Source organism: Sesamum indicum, linkage group LG2 (assembly GCF_000512975.1).
Source record: "Sesamum indicum cultivar Zhongzhi No. 13 linkage group LG2, S_indicum_v1.0, whole genome shotgun sequence".
In the NCBI taxonomy this organism is placed as follows: Eukaryota; Viridiplantae; Streptophyta; class Magnoliopsida; order Lamiales; family Pedaliaceae; genus Sesamum; species Sesamum indicum.
In genome coordinates this window covers 17,665,363-17,686,868 of record NC_026146.1, presented here as the reverse complement: position 1 = coordinate 17,686,868, position 21,506 = coordinate 17,665,363, and the positions used below count along the sequence as shown (strand labels likewise).

The 21,506-nt window shown below is 33.0% G+C and overlaps 3 protein-coding genes across 11 annotated transcripts in view; all 3 read left to right on the top strand.

The window, feature by feature from the left end:
- On the top strand, window positions 1,143-4,755 carry LOC105156599 (spermidine synthase 1). The gene is made up of 9 exons (XM_011072777.2): window positions 1,143-1,464; window positions 2,295-2,371; window positions 2,471-2,593; window positions 3,134-3,238; window positions 3,483-3,555; window positions 3,659-3,730; window positions 3,808-4,003; window positions 4,202-4,331; window positions 4,430-4,755. Exons 1-9 carry the CDS (start codon window positions 1,365-1,367, stop codon window positions 4,493-4,495), a joined length of 942 nt encoding a protein of 313 aa, XP_011071079.1. The 5' UTR covers window positions 1,143-1,364; the 3' UTR covers window positions 4,496-4,755.
- Window positions 11,282-15,354, top strand: LOC105156598 (potassium transporter 6). The gene is made up of 8 exons (XM_011072775.2): window positions 11,282-11,860; window positions 11,959-12,445; window positions 12,529-12,582; window positions 12,963-13,223; window positions 13,332-13,384; window positions 13,569-13,692; window positions 13,786-14,040; window positions 14,173-15,354. The coding sequence occupies exons 1-8, from the start codon at window positions 11,822-11,824 to the stop codon at window positions 15,231-15,233; spliced, it is 2,334 nt and encodes a 777-aa protein (XP_011071077.1). The 5' UTR covers window positions 11,282-11,821; the 3' UTR covers window positions 15,234-15,354.
- The window catches only part of LOC105156596 (probable alpha,alpha-trehalose-phosphate synthase [UDP-forming] 9), a 4,869-nt gene continuing 4,022 nt past the window's right edge, over window positions 20,660-21,506 (top strand). For 2 of the 9 annotated variants that reach the window (XM_011072774.2, XM_020691799.1), the window contains exons 1-2: window positions 20,662-20,879; window positions 21,135-21,203. The gene's annotated coding sequence lies outside the window, so the exon portion shown is untranslated. Of the gene's footprint in view, window positions 21,037-21,134; window positions 21,204-21,506 lie in introns of all 9 variants that reach the window. The other 7 variants (XM_020691796.1, XM_020691798.1, XM_011072772.2 and 4 more) reach the window with 4 other exon arrangements.

Here is a 21,506-nt window from a genome sequence, read left to right as displayed (position 1 = left end):
AATAATTAATCTAGTTAAAAGAAATGATATCTCAATAGTTAATGAATCATGTAACTTAGCATGACAGATATGAAGTCTTTTAATAATATTTTAATTCAATTAATACATCAATATAATAAAATATCGTAGATAAGTTGCATCGAAAATGACTCGGGGAAAAATATAAAAGTAATAGTGAAAAATTGCGCATTTCTAACTGCCAAGAAATTACCTCAATTTGGAACCTTGGATGCTGCAAATGAAGCATCACTTTATGAGAAAGAAAGAACAATAATTGAGGAGAATATGATTCTCTGGAAACAAAGAGTTGAGTTGATGATAACTTGACCCATGAACCTCTCTTCACCGTCGAATTATTGATGGTTAAGGATTTCCTGATTTCACTTTCCTTTTTCTGACTATATTTTGTCTTTAAACTATTTTTCTTTTCAAATAAGAAATTGATAGGCTAATAAGGTCTGATTTAGTGAGGTTAATGCCCCACGATCAAAAAGAATCAGACGAATTAAAATCCACCATATCATAAATTTCAATCATCACAAGATATATTTTTATTTCATGACAAGTGTAATTATATCTTTACTTTCAAATTAATCAAGTACGTGGTTAGTAATCATTAATCACTATTCTCACTCCAAGTAAAGTCTATTGCAACACGATTGATGCTTTTCAAGAATCACTACTGTTCGTGTGATGAAATATATGTCAAATGCACCATACAAATAAATGACTATAATTGTTTAGGATTTAAGATTGCTGAACTTCCTAAGAATCATTTACATTATTACATACATTATTTATCTGATCGATAAAAAATATTGTGATTAAATTTATGAATGATGAATAATTGTCTCATTAATTTTTCAAAATGGATATCTATAAGCAATTATTACAAAAGTGAAATAGTAACTTCATATGATTTTAGTTTGCCATCTCAAAAACAAGATTAGGAAATGGGTATTTTCAAGCAATTATTACATGATGAAATAGTTTCTTAAAATAGTATCTTGTAATAAACTAAATTGGATCTTCTATTGCATAATAGTATTATTTATTATTTTATAATTTTAAAAAATCCAACTTAAAAAATGGATGTTTGTAAGTAATTATGTTCATAATATGTTAATAATAACAGCATGATCTTAGTTAGTCACTCCAAAAGCGGAAAGACAGCAGTGTGCGTCTCTCCTAAGCAGATTCTCTCTAATCAATTCTCACGCACTCACTGTGTGAAAGAGTTGCCTACTACACTCCTCTTGATGCTCTTGAGATACGCATATAGTTATCTATTTAAGTAGTGGGGGAGAAGATCGCTGAAGAGGGTATTGATTTGAATTGCCGGTGAAGTAGGCAAACGGGGGCGGATGGAAGGTATGACTTCCGAAGCGTCGGTGACGAAGCTGCCGGAGTGCTTTTCCTCTGTTATCCCAGGGTGGTTTTCGGAGATTAGCCCAATGTGGCCAGGTAATTTGTTTTCTCTTTTTGCTGTGCATACAGAACTGAGGAAATATGTGTATGTCAATATTGTTCGTTGGATGAGTTTAGAAATTTGGAGTTGGATTGATGGCTCTTGTTTCTGGTCTATTTAGCCTTTTAAGTTGGGATAGGGTGTCAAGAAAAGATTTTTGTTAAGAATACGGGTTTGATGTATATGATGCTTGTTGATGGAAACGGATTTGGAATATCTGAAATGGAGTTTTTTACTGTGTCCTGTAGATCCATAGATTAATTCCTTTTGGTTGCCTTAGTTCTCTCCGTATAGTCTGGATGTTTTTGGTATGTGATATTAGATAACCTTTCTGTCTACTTCTTTTGTTTTGGTTGGCTGTTTTCCACATTCAGAAGATTGCAATATATGTGTGTAGCACTAAATTTGTAGTAGTTGTTGCGATCCTTGTTGACTGGTAATCATCCATCAATAATTTGTTTCCCTTCTAGTGAGTTGCGCTACGAATATATAGTAGAGATATGTTCTCCATTAATTCTGCATACTGTCCCTTTTCCTAGTATTCATGCCCTTTAGAATCAGTGCATACTCTTATTATGGTCTATCTTCACCATTTACTGAGCGAAGCAAGCAATTTTTACTGAAAGTACGGAATGAATTTCTTGCCTGCATCAAAAAGCAAGATGAGAAGTAACCCATAAGCGCTGGATAAGACAAAGAAAAAATTCAAAGTGAAAATGCACAATTATAAAAACAGGGGTTATGCTTCCTTTCCTTAACTCTGCTGACTGATACTGTGCTTTCCAATAATAATGTTTGACGTAGTTTCCCCTGTGGGAACATGCAGGAGAAGCACACTCATTGAAGGTAGAAAAAATACTATTCCAGGGAAAGTCTGAGTACCAGAATGTCATAGTTTTTCAGGTACTTGATGCTCTGAAGAGTAAGCATTAGTTTGTCTATAATATCTGTCTTTTGTTTTATATTACTGAATTCATGTTTTCCGGTCAAATGTTACTGCAGTCATCAACTTATGGAAAGGTTCTTGTCTTGGATGGTGTAATTCAACTCACAGAGAGGGATGAATGTGCTTATCAAGAAATGATCACTCATCTCCCATTGTGCTCAATTCCAAACCCGAAAAAGGTATTTGTAATCTAGGGGATCTCTACATTATAACATTATTGCTGGACTGGAATCCCCCTGATCCCAGCTCAGGGTAAGCACTAAGTTAAAAATTCTAGGGTTATTAGAAAGCTAGATAAACTAGAAGGACACAGTTTCCTGTTCATTTATATTGATATCTTTGAACTAAGCAGTACTGGTGGTCTATCTGTATCTGCCAATACAAGCCAAAAATTGGTTACGTATATTGTATGCGGCAATTTTCAGAACTTCCAGAACAATTTCTCTTGTTTCTGTTGTCGGGATACATGTGGAAAAACAGAGTGCTGGATTTTCAAAATTATTGATTTGATGCTTAGGGATGCATTAGTTGTCTGTACCATCTGTTGAAGAAAGGTGACAATTGTTTTTTACTGATGTCAAGCAAGAAATCCCTAAGCATCTTGATCAGCTGCTCTATGTTATTCAATCTTCATGGCCCCTTTCAAGATGTCAAAAAGCATTTCTAGTGTCTTATTAATTGAACCTGGATTGAAGTTTTAAACAGAGCTTCTCTTTCAGGTTCTGGTAATTGGAGGAGGAGATGGTGGTGTCCTGCGTGAAGTGTCTCGCCATTCATCTGTTGAAAGGATAGACATCTGTGAGATTGACAAAATGGTAGTTGATGTGAGTAATTCTGGTTTTCTCACCTTTTCATTTATTTATTTCTGTCCCCCTCTATCTCTGTTTTCTTCTTTCGTCTCTGTTATAATGCAGGTACGTCTCAAATTAGTGCCTTTCATTTCGAAAACTCTGCATTTGTGTGCTGCACTGACCTGTTCTTCACATGGATTCTCCTGGTCTAAGTTTTAGAATTTGGACCATAGTTTTACATATAATGTAATTTAACTAACATACTCCTCCCTTCCAGGTCTCTAAACAATTTTTCCCCCGTGTAGCTGTGGGATTCAACGATCCCCGTGTGACACTGCACATTGGAGATGGTACAGTCAACTACAATATCGTTAACCTTTCGTCCCTTCAGTTTATTTCTTTGTCTTCTCTTTGACTTAAATTGTTCACCTCACTACAATTTAATCCTTTCAGGAGTTGCGTTTCTCAAGGCTGTGCCAGAAGGAACTTATGATGCAGTTATAGTGGATTCTTCAGACCCAATTGGTAGTGTTGTCTTTTAACGAACACCCTCCTTGACCACTCATAAGTGTTCAATTTTAATGTTCAAATTTTAATCCCAGGTCCAGCGCAGGAATTGTTTGAAAAGCCTTTCTTTCAGTCCGTGGCGAAGGCTCTTCGTCCAGGAGGGGTTGTATGTACTCAGGCTGAAAGCATATGGCTTCACATGCACATTATTGAAGATATCGTTGCAAACTGCCGCCAAATTTTCAAAGGCGCCGTCAATTATGCCTGGACCTCAGTTCCCACATACCCAAGGCATTTTCTCTCTTCTTTATCTGTTTCTCATACAACTGTGCTTTTCCGCTTTTGGGCTTTATATTTTCATTTTGTTTTGGTCCGGGCTTCATCAATGTTAGCCGTTCAGTTCCAACTCTTCCAAACACTAAACCTGAAAACAGGCTGTATCTGTAGCAGTAATATGACAATTGACATTATTGGTCATTCTTCTTTCAGTGGTGTTATTGGATTCATGCTTTGTACAACTGAGGGTCCTCCAGTTGATTTCAAGCACCCGATTAACCCTATAGATCTTGATGACAGTCATATCAAAACAAAAGGACCATTAAAGTTTTACAACTCCGAGGTACACTGCATTAGACTTTATGGTTCTTCCCTGCAACTCTTTCAGCATTCCTTCCTGCTATTTGTCTGATATTTTTGCTCTTTGCTTCTGTGCCAAAGATGCATTCTGCAGCTTTCAGCTTACCCTCCTTTGCCAGAAAGGTGATCGAGTCAAAATCGGATTGATATAGTGTGCATCCAGACGAGGCAGATTTAGGATTTATTATTACTAGATGTACATCAAGGCAGAGTTCTCAATCACCACTCCAATTGCGACTTGAATTTCCGACAATGATGTAATTAATCTACGAGAAATGATATATTTCTTCCAGTAAAATGATGAATACGGAAGAAAATAAGTCCAAAACTGGCGTCTGGTCTGTTTCAGATGTTAACGTTTCCCTGACTGCAGCTGAGTAATGCTAAAAACATAAATCATTAAGATAGCCCACCAAAGCAATGTCGTATTTCGACTGAATAAGAATCCAAAAATGGGCACCATCGACTGAAATGAAAGTAACAGCTCACTTCCAGAACCAATTCCCTCTTGATCACAAGTTCTCGTTATTTTCTAAGTCTCACCCAAAATTGGTGCTGTCAAGAAGAACACAATGATAGAAATCCGCTGCAACGATTCCCTGACGTTGATTGATCACCTTCCTCCAGAACTTTTCTTCGTCATGTATTACTTTTTTACTGTTATTACCTACTATAATCTATATTTTATTATTAAGAAGGAACATCCTCTTAATGTCTGCTATGGGACGAAGCCAAGCCCATTTCTTGAACTTTGTCAATAATAGGCACACAAACGAATAGTCCGAATCATGAAAGTTGGACTACCTTTTTACGGGTGGGTCAAAGATAGTTCACCACGTGTGATGAGATTGTGTCAAATTATTGCACAAAAGTCATTGTACATTTGGGTGGTGTCCATTTCTTGCATCATTGCACAATCACTGTCTGAATTGGGGACAGAGTAGTCAGGACAGGTAGCACCGAAGAATTAGGTCATGAAATAAATATGGCTAGCTAAAAATATTTAGTATCCACCAAAGTGTAATTGAGAGGATGATGACGATGATGTTGTGGGATTCATATTGGCCAGTGGGAAGGAGGTTACGTGCTATTCAAAATGTAAAGTGAACATTCAAAACAAGTGCCCTTTACTTCCTATAGAGACAATTTCATCAATTGTCTTTCCTAATATATACTTTTTAAATTCACAATTTTAAAAAAAATTAATAACTATGATTCGTATCCCAATACAATATAATCTTTTTCCTAATTATTGGATTGGGTGAGTATATTCTTAACAATGATTGTCAATTATTTTGATTTCCACCAACTCTTCTTCCCTATCGGGTCACTTTCTTAATTACGAATTGTAGATGATGTTTAAAGAAAATAATTCAAACTAATAATATGGGGTCCCTAAAGTGGGAGGGTTGCCGGCAAGGAGAGGTTGTTTGAGTGTCAAGGTTGAGATTTTACTATTAAAACATTATAAGTTTTAGTCACATGAATATGATTACGCAGTCTATTTCTATAATAATTTTTTATTTTTCTGTTTTTTTAATATATTTATTGATTTAAAAGTATTGATGTATTGAACTAATTTTTTAATTTGAATTATGTAATGAATTGAATCTTAAAAAAAAAAAAAAAGACAAAGGGAAGTAGGAGGGTTCCCAACTTAATTTCCACATTATGGATTCTTGCTACCCAATGATCAATTGATGTTGGTAGAATTTGATGGTTTACCTAATTAAGTTTTGGTTGTGGTTTATATGAATGGGTTTTGTAATTGAATTGCTATTTTTGTCAACTCAACTATATGCTTGTTAACTCAATAATGTCAATTAAATCGAGCAATCGTACCTAATCAGAAGTTTAATATTTTTTTTATTAAAAGAAACATAAAATTTAAAACTATTTTTTTTCTAATAATTTCGAATGCATTTAAGAAAAACATTTTGTAGCTACATATAAATATAGAAACCAAAATTATTCACTTACTAAATTTTATTGCTCCATAAAGTAGTGTAAGTCAAAAGATTATTGTTTTTCCCTTTCAGATAGAACTACAAACTAAAAAAAAAATTAATAATTAAGAACCACAAATTTTGTAAGTGTCCAGACTCCAGACTGAGCTGAATGAATGCTTCACATCGATGAGTACTTTTGTCATTTTCAGAGCAAAATGTGGATGGGAATTTCATATCTCTATCACCATATATATGGTGGTTCTACCTAATTTTGGGACAATAAGATTTAACTTGAAATTAATAAAAAAAAATTCATTGGGGTCAGTGAGATTGACTCGATAAATATTCTTGATGGTAAAATTTATATATTTTTAAACGGTTTAAGTGTATAAAACAATTTGAATATAATCTAGTGCGAACTGAATAAATTATCTACATAGAGTGATCGATCATATAAAAAAAAGTATTATCTTCAATTGTAGTTAGATAATGATTCACAGTTGAGATTTCAAGTTTATTGTTCATGCAGATTGAGTTGGGACAAAACCCACTTTGAAATCCTAGGATAATAATGTTAAGTTGGAAGGATATTTTTGTTAAATGAGCATAATTTTGCAACATGGCACATTTACAAGTATTTGGGAACCTTTTCTAGTCTTTCAAGTACTATGGGGAGTTGTGATTTGTCAAGAAGTAGACAAGTTTTGTTTGCTTATAAATCCCAAAATGATAGTGGAGAAATGGCGGTCTAGTCAAAGACCAATTAACTCACATAATTCCTTTTCATGCACCAACAAAAGCTTGTTTCAAAGCAATTTCAATAGAGTAAAAGTAAGGCTGCATATAAAGCTACAAGTCATGTGGAATCCCACTACTCTTCTCCTTTTAATAGTTTTCTCTTCTCTTTGTTGCATCTTTGATTTCAGTGTCAAACTTATCCCATAATTCTTGATTGTGTGTTGTCCTCTTAAAATTATAGGATTTTGATTCAAGACTCACTCCAAGAAATAAGTACCATGACTGTGCAACGATTATTAATTATTGTTTATATAAGTGAAGACAAAACATCTACTACTGCTAAAAATTATAGCACATATTGTCGCCATAGGTAAAAATCATAATGAATATTGATTAACCGAGGCAAAAATTAAGTTTCATTTCGTTTTGTCCGATCGTGGTATATAGTATTGATATACTGTGACTTTTAACCCATAGTATAGGGAATAATTAATTTTTTTCGTAGTGATTTATATTCGATCTGACTTGATTGTTTTGACATGAAAAATAGCTCCGAACACAATTAAGATTTAACTGTCTCTTTAATACAAAACCATTAAACTTTGATTGTCTACCTATCAGAAATAATGTTGGAAATTTTGGTTATTTGAAAGTTGGTTCTTGCATTTAATTATATATCAGCAGTAAAGGGGGGAGAACACTCGAACAATGTTTTGAGGAAGAAAAAGAAAAGAACAATAAGCACTAAGAATCGTTTTTTTTTTTTTTTCCCATCTTTAAGGAAACACATGAAAACCTTTGTAGCTCTAGCTTATAATAATGTTGCAAATAATCACCAGACAAACACACATTTGGGATCTTTTGTTCTAGAGATATTTGTAGGTTAAGCCCTCCTCCCAAAAGAATAAATTAAGTTACATTTTCGTCATTTGTCTGTTCTAATAATTGTGTAGTTATTGTTGTTGGGGTAGGGGCCCGGGGTGGGGAATAGGGGGTAGGGGAGCACCCCATTCTTTGATCTCTTCTTTATCCAACTATAATTAATGTTGCCCACAACTTTAATCATGTACCAAATATATGACTTGTTCGTCCTATGAATTAATATTGTAATAAATTATTAGTTATATTTTAAAAGCGAAAAATTATTAGCAAATAAATTGTTTGTTATATCAATTTGCGATGGTTAAAAGCATTTTACAGATACCTAAACATTGAAATATTAAAAGTGATTTAATGTTAGCATTTAGAGATGTTGTAGAGATCTAAAGGGCAAATAGCTTTTGCTTGTCATGAAAAAACACTTTCTTCAATATTTACCAATACATTTTTGTTATTTTTATTATCCAATTAGATTTATCGATGTGACAATTACAATTAATATTATATATATATATATATGAGTCGTATAGTCAGAAATATATAATAAGCTTTGAAACGACTGTAAATAAGTGTTACGTTTCATATTTTGGTTTACATACATGTACTATGTGTCTCAAATACTTCACTAAGTGTGTGAATTTTATATATACATGTAATATTTATATTTAAAATATAATATAAAATACACTATCTATATATATATATTAATAATTGAAATTAATGCAACAAAATGTAGTGTGAAGAGGGGGGAAAACAATAAAAGTGTCGGCCCTTTTTTTTTTTTGGGTCCATTTAATAATAATACAAGAAAATGTAGTGTGAAAGAAACAAAAATGGAAGAAATGAAATTATGTGATGGATGTTGACTAAGAGAAAAAAACATAAAGGAAAAGGATAAAAAAGATGTTTGTCCTTTTATTGCATCTCCATGTATTACAAAATAGAACAGCAAAGTTCTTTTGTCAAAACACATATTGATTGTAGTCGAGAAATTCTTAACCCACTAAAAAGTGATAACAGAAAATATTGTCTAAAATAAGTTATCAAGAAATGAAGTTGATTACTTGCAACCTTTAATTTTTTGACCTATAAATTAGTTACATTACATTAATAAAATAAATTGTCCATCAAAAATTCAAATTTTATGCACAATATGTTAGTTAGAAAAGGCAGAAGAAAGAAACACAAGAAATGGGGTGTCTCAAAGTATACATCAAAAGTCCCATATAATATCAACATGCAATGTGGGGACAACATCTCACATCACACATTGCTGTTTAGGTCAAACAAACCAAGTTCCTGAGCTGATTGCATTGCATTTTAATTCCAAATAAATAAATAAATAATATAATGGAAGCATGGGGATTGATGCATCCAACATTTATGAACCATTCATACACAAAATTGAATATTACTTGTTGACAGCTATTGGAAATTTGGAACAGGTCGGTATGAAGATGAGATTATTATTTTGTGTATGTAATTCGACCTGAAATAAAAGTGTGATGATAATTGATCTGATGCATTTATAATTTAATTTAATTAAATGAGATGGAATAAATTTGACCAGCATTCGCACCCATAATTCTTGTGTTCAGTAATCCAAGATTTTATGTGATATTTGTTGGCTGGAAAAAATATCTAATTCTGAAAAAAAAAAAATTCTTTTTTGTCTTTTTGTAATTCGAATTATGTTTGTTTTTGTATTTCATCTTTTTTTTTTGTCAATTTATCATTTCAATTTTACGAAATTTGCATTTTGTCATATATGTGTCCATTTTTCAATCGATCTTTTTATTTGACATACCATGCACATGTAATATTTTACCCGTACATTGTCTTTAAATATCACATGTGCAGTATGTGATGCTTTTTATAATAAAAAAATCGATCAGAAAACAATGATATATAGCAAAGTATAAATTCTGTAAAGTTGAGATGATAAATTAATAAAAATAAATAAATAAAATGACAAAATATAAAAACAAATATAATTTATCGTTTTTTTTTTAAATGTGAATTTATTCTGAAACTTGAGACTATGTAGTTTAGAAATTATCTGCTTTAACAACAATAAATGTGCAGACCACTTCTAAGTTCTAACAATTATTTTAGGGGTTAATTATATTTATACTCCATCCAGATATGTAAACTTATACTTCATCTAAAAAAGTTCCAAAATTACACTTATACCCCTTCAAAAATTCACAGTTTACACTAAACCACCTTACGTTAAAGTTTGGAAGAAAAATGCTACCGTCAACAAAAAGACTATACATGAAAATATTAAATTAGAGATAAATTAGAAATTTATTTAATTTTTTGTGCTGATGTCGCCATTTTCGATCTAAATCTCAGTGGAAGAAGGTCAAATATAAATAAAAAAAATCCAAAAGAAGTGTGAGTATAATTTTAAATTTTTTGAAAATATACATATATATAATTTCACATTTGTAGGGGCTTAAAAATCAAAATTGGACCCAACTAGGATGGTCACTCAGCTTTTTATATGGTAGCCTGGTTGGTACATCCTCGTTAGGCTGCATTAATTATGATGTTATATTTCATTTGGCTGTCCAAATCTTGGTTCAACACTATTACTTTACCTTATTAAAGGGGTCACAGTGCAATTTGGTCATAATATCTCATGTAATTTTAAGTATTTCTTTTTCTTTGTGTGTTAGATGCGTAGAGTAATACAACGTATATTTTTACTGTTAATGTGATAATTTTGATTCTGTGTTTTCTCAAACTTATTATTTTCCAAGTTTTATTCAGAAGAAAAGGCTATTTTCCTGATCATAATTGTATTTTCTTTAATTGTTAAATTACAATATTCATTATATTGCAATAAAAAAATATATAAATTATACTGAGTGTTTTTAGATTTGTCATCATTCAATACCCCATGTTGTTTGAAAAAATAAAAATACTTTTCTAAAATTTATAGTCGTCTAACAAATATTTTTCATGACAACCCATTATAAAAAGATATTTGTTAGACGATTGTTAATTACAATAAATATTTTAAATAATAAAAAATATTTATAATTATAATAAATTTTAACAAGGTTGGTTGTAATTTTTTTCTTTTAAAATAAAATCTGAAAGATAATACAAGTAAATATGAGGGTGAGTTTGAGAATAGCCAAGGGTCAACCACCTAGAAATAGAGGGTTTGAATATTAAACTCGAGTTCGTGAAATTCAAGGTACTTTTTTATAATCCATAGCAAAGATCTACATCTTAATCTCTTTATTATCTGCTTGATTCCACTTCCACAACACACGTTTACACGTCTCTCTCTCTCTCTCTCTCTCTCTCTCTCTCTCTCTCTTCTCTCTCTCACACACACGCACCTAGGAGACCAGTAGTTGCCAACTTATATAATACGCGAGTTCACCTCAAGAAGAAGAAATAGATTATAAACCAACTCCACCTCAACGAAGAAAAACCATTCAGCAAGAAACATAGACAAACCCACTTCTGATACACATTAAACGATCTATCACTTTCCTTCAAGAAAAAAGCTACATTTTAAATACAATCTTTCACAATCACAAGCAAAATATTCCCAAGTCTATATGCTCTTATTTCAAGTGCTAACCTTTCTTTTCCACTTCTTTTATATATTTATATTATTATTACTACACTTACACCACTTCTATGTGGCTTTTTTTCTTTTATTTTCTTTCTTGCTGGGATGTTGTTCAACGGCTGCTTCCGACACATTTAGGTACTACCCCAATAAATAATTCATTTTCTTGGTATATATAATTTGGTGCGTGTCAGTACGTGTTGTCTTCAAAGTTCTTTACTGGGGCGGGTGGTTTGGCAAATGGGTCGTTGTTAGAATTCCTGAATTTGCACTGCAAATGATTTTCTTGAATTTCTGAGAGCATCTTCCATGGATCTTGAAAGTGGGTCTTATCAGAATCTAGTAAAGGTGAGTTTTTGAAGTTACAACCTTTGGATGATTTTAACATATTATTTTCATTTTTTTTTTAAATTTTCTGATTGGGATATTGTGTTGGAGGTTTGCAGAGAGAGTCTTGGAGAACAACACTTACATTGGCTTATCAGAGTTTGGGAGTTGTATACGGGGACTTGGGTATATCACCATTGTATGTGTACAAGAATACTTTTGATGAAGATATTGCACATTCTGAGTCCAACGACGAAATCTATGGAGTTCTGTCCCTTGTCTTCTGGACATTAACTCTTATTCCTCTTTTGAAGTATGTGTTCATTGTGCTGAGAGCTGATGACAATGGCGAAGGAGGCACATTTGCACTGTATTCACTCTTATGTAGACACGCCAAAGTAAATTCATTGCCTAGTTGTCAGTTGGCTGATGAGGATTTGTCTGCTTACAAGAAGGATATCACTAGTCCTGAACCATCAACTTTTGGGGCAAGGCTAAAATCTACTCTTGAAAGATACAGAGTGTTGCAGAAATCTTTGCTTGTGTTGGCTCTTCTTGGTGCTTGTATGGTGATTGGAGATGGTATATTGACTCCAGCGATTTCGGGTATATACGTCACTGTTAATTCTACTATTCTGTCAAGCTTGAACTATGGAGTTTGTTAATTTCTGCGGTTAATTTTGGTGCAGTATTTTCCGCAGTTTCTGGTGTTGAACTTGCCATGGCAAAAGAGCATCACAAGTGTAAGATTCTCAGTTTTCTGTCTTAATAGTTCCTATCTGTAGTTTTTGGCTTGTCATGAATGGATAAATATACTTGAGTAATAGTGTTTTTTTCATGGCTGAATAATTCACTCATCAGGTAAGAAATTGATTTTGTTATAGGTTTAAGAAACCGTAGAGGATTTCATTAGTAAATAAGTCGATTACGTTTTAATTCTTTATACATAGTTGGACGGTGACCATGCTGATTTCACTATTAAACTTTGTGTTTGGACTATTCAGATGCTTAAATATTATGCTCTTATCATATTTTCTACGTTTCTTTGATATGTTTTAGTCCTAAATTCTGAAAATACTGGTTAACAAGTTCATGTTTTCCCTGAAATGTAATAATCTTGCAGATGTAGAAGTACCAGTTGCTTGTATCGTACTGATAGCCTTGTTTGCCCTTCAACATTATGGCACCCACAGGGTTGGATTCTTGTTCGCCCCCGTGGTCATAATATGGCTCTTGTGCATCAGTGCTATTGGTCTGTATAATATTCTCCACTGGAATCCTCACGTGTATCGAGCTCTATCACCATACTACATTTACAGATTCTTAAAGAAAACTCAGGTAGAAGGTTGGATGTCCTTGGGAGGAATTCTACTCTGCATAACAGGCAAGTAGAAGCACTTGAAATGCGGAACAAGTCGGGATATCTATCGCTGCATACAATATGTCTCTTTTTCCTTACAAGACTCTCTAACACGTGGTTTAACTCTTCCAGGTTCAGAAGCAATGTTTGCAGATCTTGGGCACTTTTCCCAGTTGTCGATAAAGGTTTAAGTAACTTCCTTTTAGTTATCTGATTAACTGGCTTTCTTTCTCATCTGAATTTGATCATCAGAAGCAATGTATTATTTAATGCTGGAGTTAAATTTTGCATGTGAGACTTTAATGGTTCATGTTTTGATGCTGTCAAAGGCGACGTTTTGTCTGACATACGTCCACTTCGAATTTGTAGATAGCTTTCACATTTTTTATCTACCCATCACTGGTCCTTGCATATATGGGGCAAGCTGCATATCTTTCTCAGCATCACGATATTCAAACTGATTACCGGGTTGGATTTTACGTCTCTGTACCTGGTATATTATGTTGAACTTAAGCTATTTAAAGTTAAGTTATATATTCATGAATTAATTCCGCTCACAAGATATAATCTTGTACTCTTGTGCTAGAGAAATTAAGATGGCCGGTTCTGGTGATTGCTGTCCTTGCTGCAGTGGTTGGAAGCCAAGCCATTATTACCGGAACTTTTTCAATCATTAAGCAGTGCTCTGCTCTGGGGTGCTTTCCTAGAGTCAAAATAGTTCACACGTCTTCAAAATTTCATGGGCAGATATACATACCTGAAATCAATTGGATTTTGATGATCCTATGTCTTGCTGTCATTATTGGCTTCAGAGACACCAGGCGAATGGGTAACGCATCAGGTAAGAAGCAAACAAAACTTACCGTAACCTCTTATGTATCATCAAGAAATAGGTTAGAAATGCAACATAATTGTCTTAGCTCCTCTCTCATAACATCCTAGCTAAAGAAAACATGTTGTTTTCTCTATTCAGGTCTGGCAGTTATTACTGTGATGTTGGTTACAACTTGCTTGATGTCGCTCGTAATTGTTTTATGCTGGCACCAGAGCGTTCTTCTAGCAATTATCTTCGTTTTATTTTTTGGTGCAATAGAAGCCCTCTTTTTCTCTGCTACTCTGATCAAATTCCTAGAAGGAGCCTGGGTGCCAATTGCCTTTTCATTCGTCTTCATGATAGTGATGTGTGTCTGGCACTATGGGACACTGAAAACGTACGAGTTTGATGTTCAAAACAAGGTATCTGTTGACTGGCTCCTCGAGCTCGCTCCCAGTTTGGGCATCGTACGGGTACGTGGCATCGGCCTCATACACACAGAACTTGTATCCGGAATCCCAGCTATCTTCTCTCATTTCGTCACCAATCTTCCAGCCTTCCACCAGGTTCTTGTTTTCCTATGCATTAAATCCGTCCCCGTTCCCCATGTTAGACACGAGGAGCGTTTCCTTGTCGGACATATTGGTCCGAAAGACTACCGTATCTACAGATGCATTGTCCGGTATGGTTATCGTGATGCTCACAAGGACGACTTACAATTTGAGAACGATCTTGTTTGTAGCATAGCAGAGTTTATAAGGACTGGAAAGACATGTCTAACCGACGCAGACAAACACTCACCAACACAAGGTGATGAAATGGTTGTAGTTGGGACACCCTCTACTCATCTAGATGGGATTCAATTGTGTGAGGAAAACGGGGCAAATCTTGAAATGCCTGGAACGTCTGAGCTAAGAGAAATACGGTCTCCACCGGCTGTTAAGCCAAGAAAACGAGTAAGGTTTGTGATTCCTGAGAGCCCGATGATGGACAAAGGTGCACGTGAGGAGCTACGGGAGCTAATGGAAGCTAGAGAAGGCGGCGTGGCATACATATTGGGACACTCATATGTGAGAGCAAAGCAAGGGTCAAGTTTGGTAAAGCAAATGGTGATAAATTTTGGGTATGATTTTTTGAGGAGGAATTGTAGGGCTCCCACTTATGCTTTGAGTGTGCCTCATGCTTCAACATTAGAAGTGGGAATGGTGTACCATATATAAATGGATGTGGGTTGTAAAGAATGTTTTTCAAGTGTTTTTGTACATGTGTTTTGTAACTAGATGGAATTATTACAGATGTTGATGGTACTGAAAATGAGATTGTTAGAAAGATATGAGATAAGGCTAACCTTGTCGGAAGCCTACCTGGGCGGTCATGTCATCCAAATTCAACCAGTTTTGGACAGCTTCATAGGAATAGTTCAAAACAAAGGCCCAATGGAGATACAAGGTTAAAACCAACATTTGAGCTCTGGTATTCTCAATAATATAAATATGGATCTTAATTTATTTAAATAGGGAGGAAAATGATATATGTGACAATTGATATTTTTTGTTAGTACCTTACTGTATATATGTCCATCAACACTTAATAAGTTATGATGAATAATAATTTTATAAGTGAGACAAATATACACATATTGATTTAAAAAAATTGTCATTTGAATCCAAACAACCAATCACCACTTGGTTCGAAATGGGAAAAAGCAGCAGTAGGAATGCCACGCAATTTGCAGTTATCAAGTCAACAAACTCGGCTCCGGTTTTACCGAATTTATTATTAATTTTTATTTGTTAGTGTACAAGTATCATAAAGCACGATTTCAGTTTCCAACCAACCAAATCTTCCACAGAAATCGCCAATCTCTTCACGACATAGGAGTTGGGGACTTTATCAGTCACCATCCTTCACCACTCAAAAAAGAATTAGTATATTTTCATAATTTTATCTGAAAAATAAAAATAGAAAAAAATATGAAGGGAGTAGAATGTACGTGCGCAGTGGGCCCCATGGATTGGGGTTGTGGATAGGGACGAAGCCCAAAACAAACCCTCTTCATTAAAACTAATCAACCCACACGCCATCTTTCTGCCGCAATATACGGCCTTTTTGGATAAAGTAGGTCCCACTCACCCAAACCCACGTGCCTTTCACGTGGCACCTCCCCATGCTTTCCTGGTTCCCGGTATATGTGTTGACGTGCGTGTATATGTATGGGCGACGGTGTCTGAGGGTGCAGGTACACAGTCCACCAAATGATTACACGTGGGGAGAGTTGGTACTATATATTGAGAGTGGTGGGTGGACGAGGAAAATGGAGATTGCAAGTCACATATCGTTGTCTGTCGCCCCCCCATAATTATCCACTTTCGCCCTTGTATTCACCTAATCTGGCGCCATGTTACATTTATTTACACTCATGCCACTCCTTCACATTTTTCCTTTTTTCTTTCTTTTTTTTTTATAATTTATTATTTATATAATTATTACTATATCATATCATATGTATAATCCCAACAAAGATATACAAAATCTTGGCATCCATCATCGTATTTGTGCTGACACACTATCATATATGTATACTCCTGGCATTAACCTAATCAAATTTCACTAGCTCATTAATACACTTTTCAAATTTTCTGAAATTCATTTTTCTTTTTTTTGTTTATCGACATAAGAAAAACAGGCAGCACACTCGACGTATTAGCGCAATCCTCATGTCGTGCACAAAAATTTATATGTTTTATAATATTTTATTAAATTATAAATTATATGAAAATATTTTATAATTTAATAATTGTCTTATTATATATAATAAAAAAATACAATATCAAATTATTTAATAAATTTATTTATGGTGCATTTGAAAAAATAATTTCAAATCCACCATTGCTCAATAAAATATAGTCTAAAATTAGAATAAAATGATTTGAAATTCTTTAAATTTGGACTTATCCAAATAATTTATCATTAAGAATTTAAAATTTATAATTTCAAATCTTTCAATTCAAATGCAATTTTACTGAATATTTTGACAATTGATGAGGTTGAAGAGAACAACTTATTTCATGAAAATCTGTCCCATCTTACTTTGTTCATTGATGACATATTTAACCACTTTGAATATCATATTTCAATATCCAGATTTTATCCAGAAGAACAGTATAACATATTTCAATAACTATATTTATATTTGAAATAGATTAAATGTTAATTTAGCAAGTTTTAATCACATATTCTCAATCTTAATATTCAAATAAATTTTACTAAGGAGACTTAGTTTAATTAACTAAATAAACATCCATAATGAAAAAGTCATAGGTTCCAATTAGGCCAATATGTGTGTACTCGTCTATCTTAACAATAATTGTTAATTAATTTATAATAATAATAGTTATTAGTTAGTTGTATATATTTGATATTTATAATTGACTTATATAAATTCTTAATAATTAAATTTTATAATATAATTGTAATTAATTCATTAAAAAAAATATTCAAACAAATTTCTACATAACAGAGAAGAAAAAACAATGCCAGTTAGGAAGCGGAAGTGGGCGGGCGATAAGTACCGGCGGCGGGGGTGCTGCCTCCGCTCATCTCCACCCCACCACCCAAGAATTAAGTCAAAACTATCCGCTATTTGCAGAGCAACTTTTATTTTTAGTTGTTACAATTATTAATACTACTTCTTAGCTGCACACCCCCCCCCCCCCGAAGTTAATATTATAAGGGACTTTTTTATAATTTTTTTATAATTATAAATATTTTTTATTATTTAAAAATTATAAACATTCATCTTAAAATTAATAATCATCTAATAAATATTTTTTCGTAACAGTCCTATATAAGGAATATGTATTAGGAAATCGTTAATTTTAAAAAATATTTGTAAATTTTCAAATAATTATGGACCATTTGTAATAATAATAAATTTAAAAAAAATTCATTATAATTCATGTTAAATAACAGTATAAAAATTACTATTTCAAAAGAAGCACTAAATATATATAGATATATATATATATATATATTAAAATTGAATTAAACGCGCAGTTTCTATAAATATCATGACCTTTCTTCTCTAAATAAATAATTGATTTTATATATTACCTTTTCGACATTAGTGATTCAAATACAAAGACCAAGTAAAATGGGAAAAGAAACTTAACACGTGGATCACACATCCACGAGCAAGTCGACCACACCTCTTGAAATTCATACATCATATTAGTTTGATTGTACTTGTGTTAGGACCTTCTGTTTCCCCACATTTATGCATTAACTCGACATAGGACAACAGAACAAGTTTTTGTAATTGTCAAGGCACATGCACATATGTTGAGGTGGTGGAGGAGGACAATTACTTGGATCCAGCTGCATATGCTTATATTTTTGTTTATGTTGTTACAACAATTTCCACGAGCCTAAATTTATATATGTACTAGGTAATGGGCATAGCTACTAATAACATATATTTAATGCCGTATATTTTGTAGATGTAAGTACAATAATTACAACGTGCGAAATTAGGAAAGTGGCTAAAGCTCATTTAATTTTTTGCACCCGTTAGAAATAATTTTTTGTTTCATTGAATTTTTTATAAATTATACGTGAAACTATTAAATATTTATGAATTACTGATCCTAAAATCTATATTATATGTACTGATTATATTTAGAAATTGTTCTTTAATGAAATGTGGACAAAACAAAAGTGAAGTAGTTGTTGTAGCTATTTGGTGGGCAAAATGTGAACTAATGACAAAGAATTGGGGGAATTATATATAGTTACACAATAATTGAAGAAAACTGTCATAAATGTAAATATCCCAAAATGCCATAATTTTACCAGACAAGAGGACGTGCAATAACAATAATGCACTCATGCTGCCCATATATAAGGAAAATGTTACCCGTTTTTTCTTGTTAATCCCGTGTAAATGTATGTAAATTATATGATAAATATAGTGTAGTTGTTGTTAATTAATACACAATTCAAACGTATATATATGATTTTGGCATCATATGCACATTGGGGGAGGGGGGAATGTTTGTTTTAATTGTTACGAAAGTTAATTTAATCAAAGCTTTTGTTGGAATATTTTATCAATGATCATAAAATCGGGTGAGTTTTATTTTTATTTTATTTAATGATTACTCAAGATGATAAGTAGGGGATCGTATTTTTATTACCTTTTTTAAATAAAAAAGAAAATAGTTGCTCGTGTCTCCTAGTGAAATTAAATAACAATTTGGAAGGAGTGATTTGCTTATCCAAATTTGACCTAAATTATCCAATTAAAATATTAGAAGGAAGTCCTTGGCACAACTTATATCATGGCACAAGGCGTGAATATGAAATGCTTGAGGGATAACGTTTTTTATTAGCACTCATCGACTCCTTTTTTCAGTCTCTGACAAATTGGTCACACAATTGACCTTAATACCCCCATACTAGTTGCATTTTACACCCATCCACTCCAATATAACTTTTTTTCTTTTACATCTACACACATATATATATATATATGTAGATAATATCAATTTATGAGGTCGATATCCCATAACTTTAAGGTAATATGTCCAAATTCTAGCAAATATGTGGGATGTTATTATATTTTAATTAGATATAGTTACATGATAGTGATGATTGGTATATAATTGTTGGATATAAATATTTCATATTGATAATTATAATCGAAATATTAAAAAAAAAAAATCATCACTTTCCTTCAAAAAGAAAAATAACAGACATGGCAAATTATTACTTCTCATTCAATAGAACAAAACAAATTAAATGCAATAATTGGTGACGGGCTTAGTGTACTAAATAACAAATTTTTTGAACGTCCATAAGAGACGCGGTTTATATCGTTCCACTTAAATGATTGAATGGGAATAAGCACTATAAATAACTACTCGCTCATCTTATATGAAGGTATATAGTTTTAAAAAATAACGTGTTTTTAATGTGTATTGCAACGGTGCAACCCAAAGAAGAAATTGTCTTTTATATTTCTTCTCGTACCATCAACAATTAAATTTTAGTTCGATGATATAGGTTTTTTTTAAAAAAAATCTTATTTAATCATATTAAATTCGACTTTTTTAGATCAACAAAACATGACATTTAAAAAAAAAGTAAAAACTAATTAAAATTATTACTAAGTGTGTCAAGACACGAACCAAGAACAAAAGATTTGTATGAAAAGTGTTTTTTTTTGTTTTTCCAAAAAAGATAAATTCTGATTGCATGAATCTAATGAAGATACTATAAAGTCAAAATAATCCACATTAATGGCAAAGAAAAGACTGAAGATAAAAAGGTTAAAAAAGAATGCCTACACCAAAAATAGAGAAAATGACAAGAAAGGGCACGTAATGGCAGTGCCGTAATAAAAGAAAAATTTGAGGGGCAAACGCTTGTAGGGAGAGAGAGAATGTATGAGATCGGAACCAGGGTTAGTTCTGACTATAGTGAAGTGCCCTCGTCTCTATCCTCTGCTTCTGCAAGTGCACTTTTTCCACGTCATTTTTATTTCTTTTTTTGGGGAGTATTTCAACTCTTCAACCAGTTGTACTCCGTGCTTCCACCGCTTGTACACTTTCTATCCATCGCGCTGCATTTATTGTCTCTCTCTCTTAAACGCATGTAATCTCAAATCTCTCACTCTGTCTCGCACTTTCTCTCTCTACAAAAACTATATCCATCTGTACAAAATTCTAAATTCTCATTCTCTCTCTGTTCGCCTGTTCGGTGCTCTCTCTCTCATTCTTCCCTCGTTCTCTCTCCAAAATTCTCTGAAGAAAGCAGACTGTGAAACATTCTGGCAGTGCTGACGTGGACAGCATTTCCGATCACCGGTGATTGGTTCTGCTCTCTGAGATCGCTTTTCTGAAAGAATCAGTTGCTTTTTTTATAAGTAATGGATACAGGATTAGGTGTGAAAATTTGTTATTTTTTGTTTTATTGTTCTAATCAGAATGTCTTGTGAGCGACTACAATGGAAAATTGAAGCTTGTTAGTGATTCTTCTGTTCTGTTTTTTTGTGTACTTTTTAGCGGTGTGGTGAATTTTGTAGCTTCTTTCATTTAACATTCTGTTTTGCTTGTTCACAGGAGTTTGATGGTTTACGTTTCATGAGAAAAGATTGACGATTAATTTGAGCATACTGGTTTCTTGTCAAGGTAAAGCCGGAACTCTATGTTTTTTCATTTTTAAAGCAGTTTAAGAACCATTAGTGCTGATGACTTGTTATTTACTCTCCGTTTTCTGGTAAATCCACTGTCATTGTTGTGTTATTTATCATGTTTTGTTGATTCAATCAAATGAGTTTGTCACAAACTCACGGCCAATAAATACATAGACGCCCATGTATATGTATATATACATTTTCCTTTTTGAATGCCTTTTTTATTATTATTTACATTATTCATTTATTTCTCTATTTTTCTTTTTTATTTGGGGGGGGGGGGGGGGGGGGTTGGGGG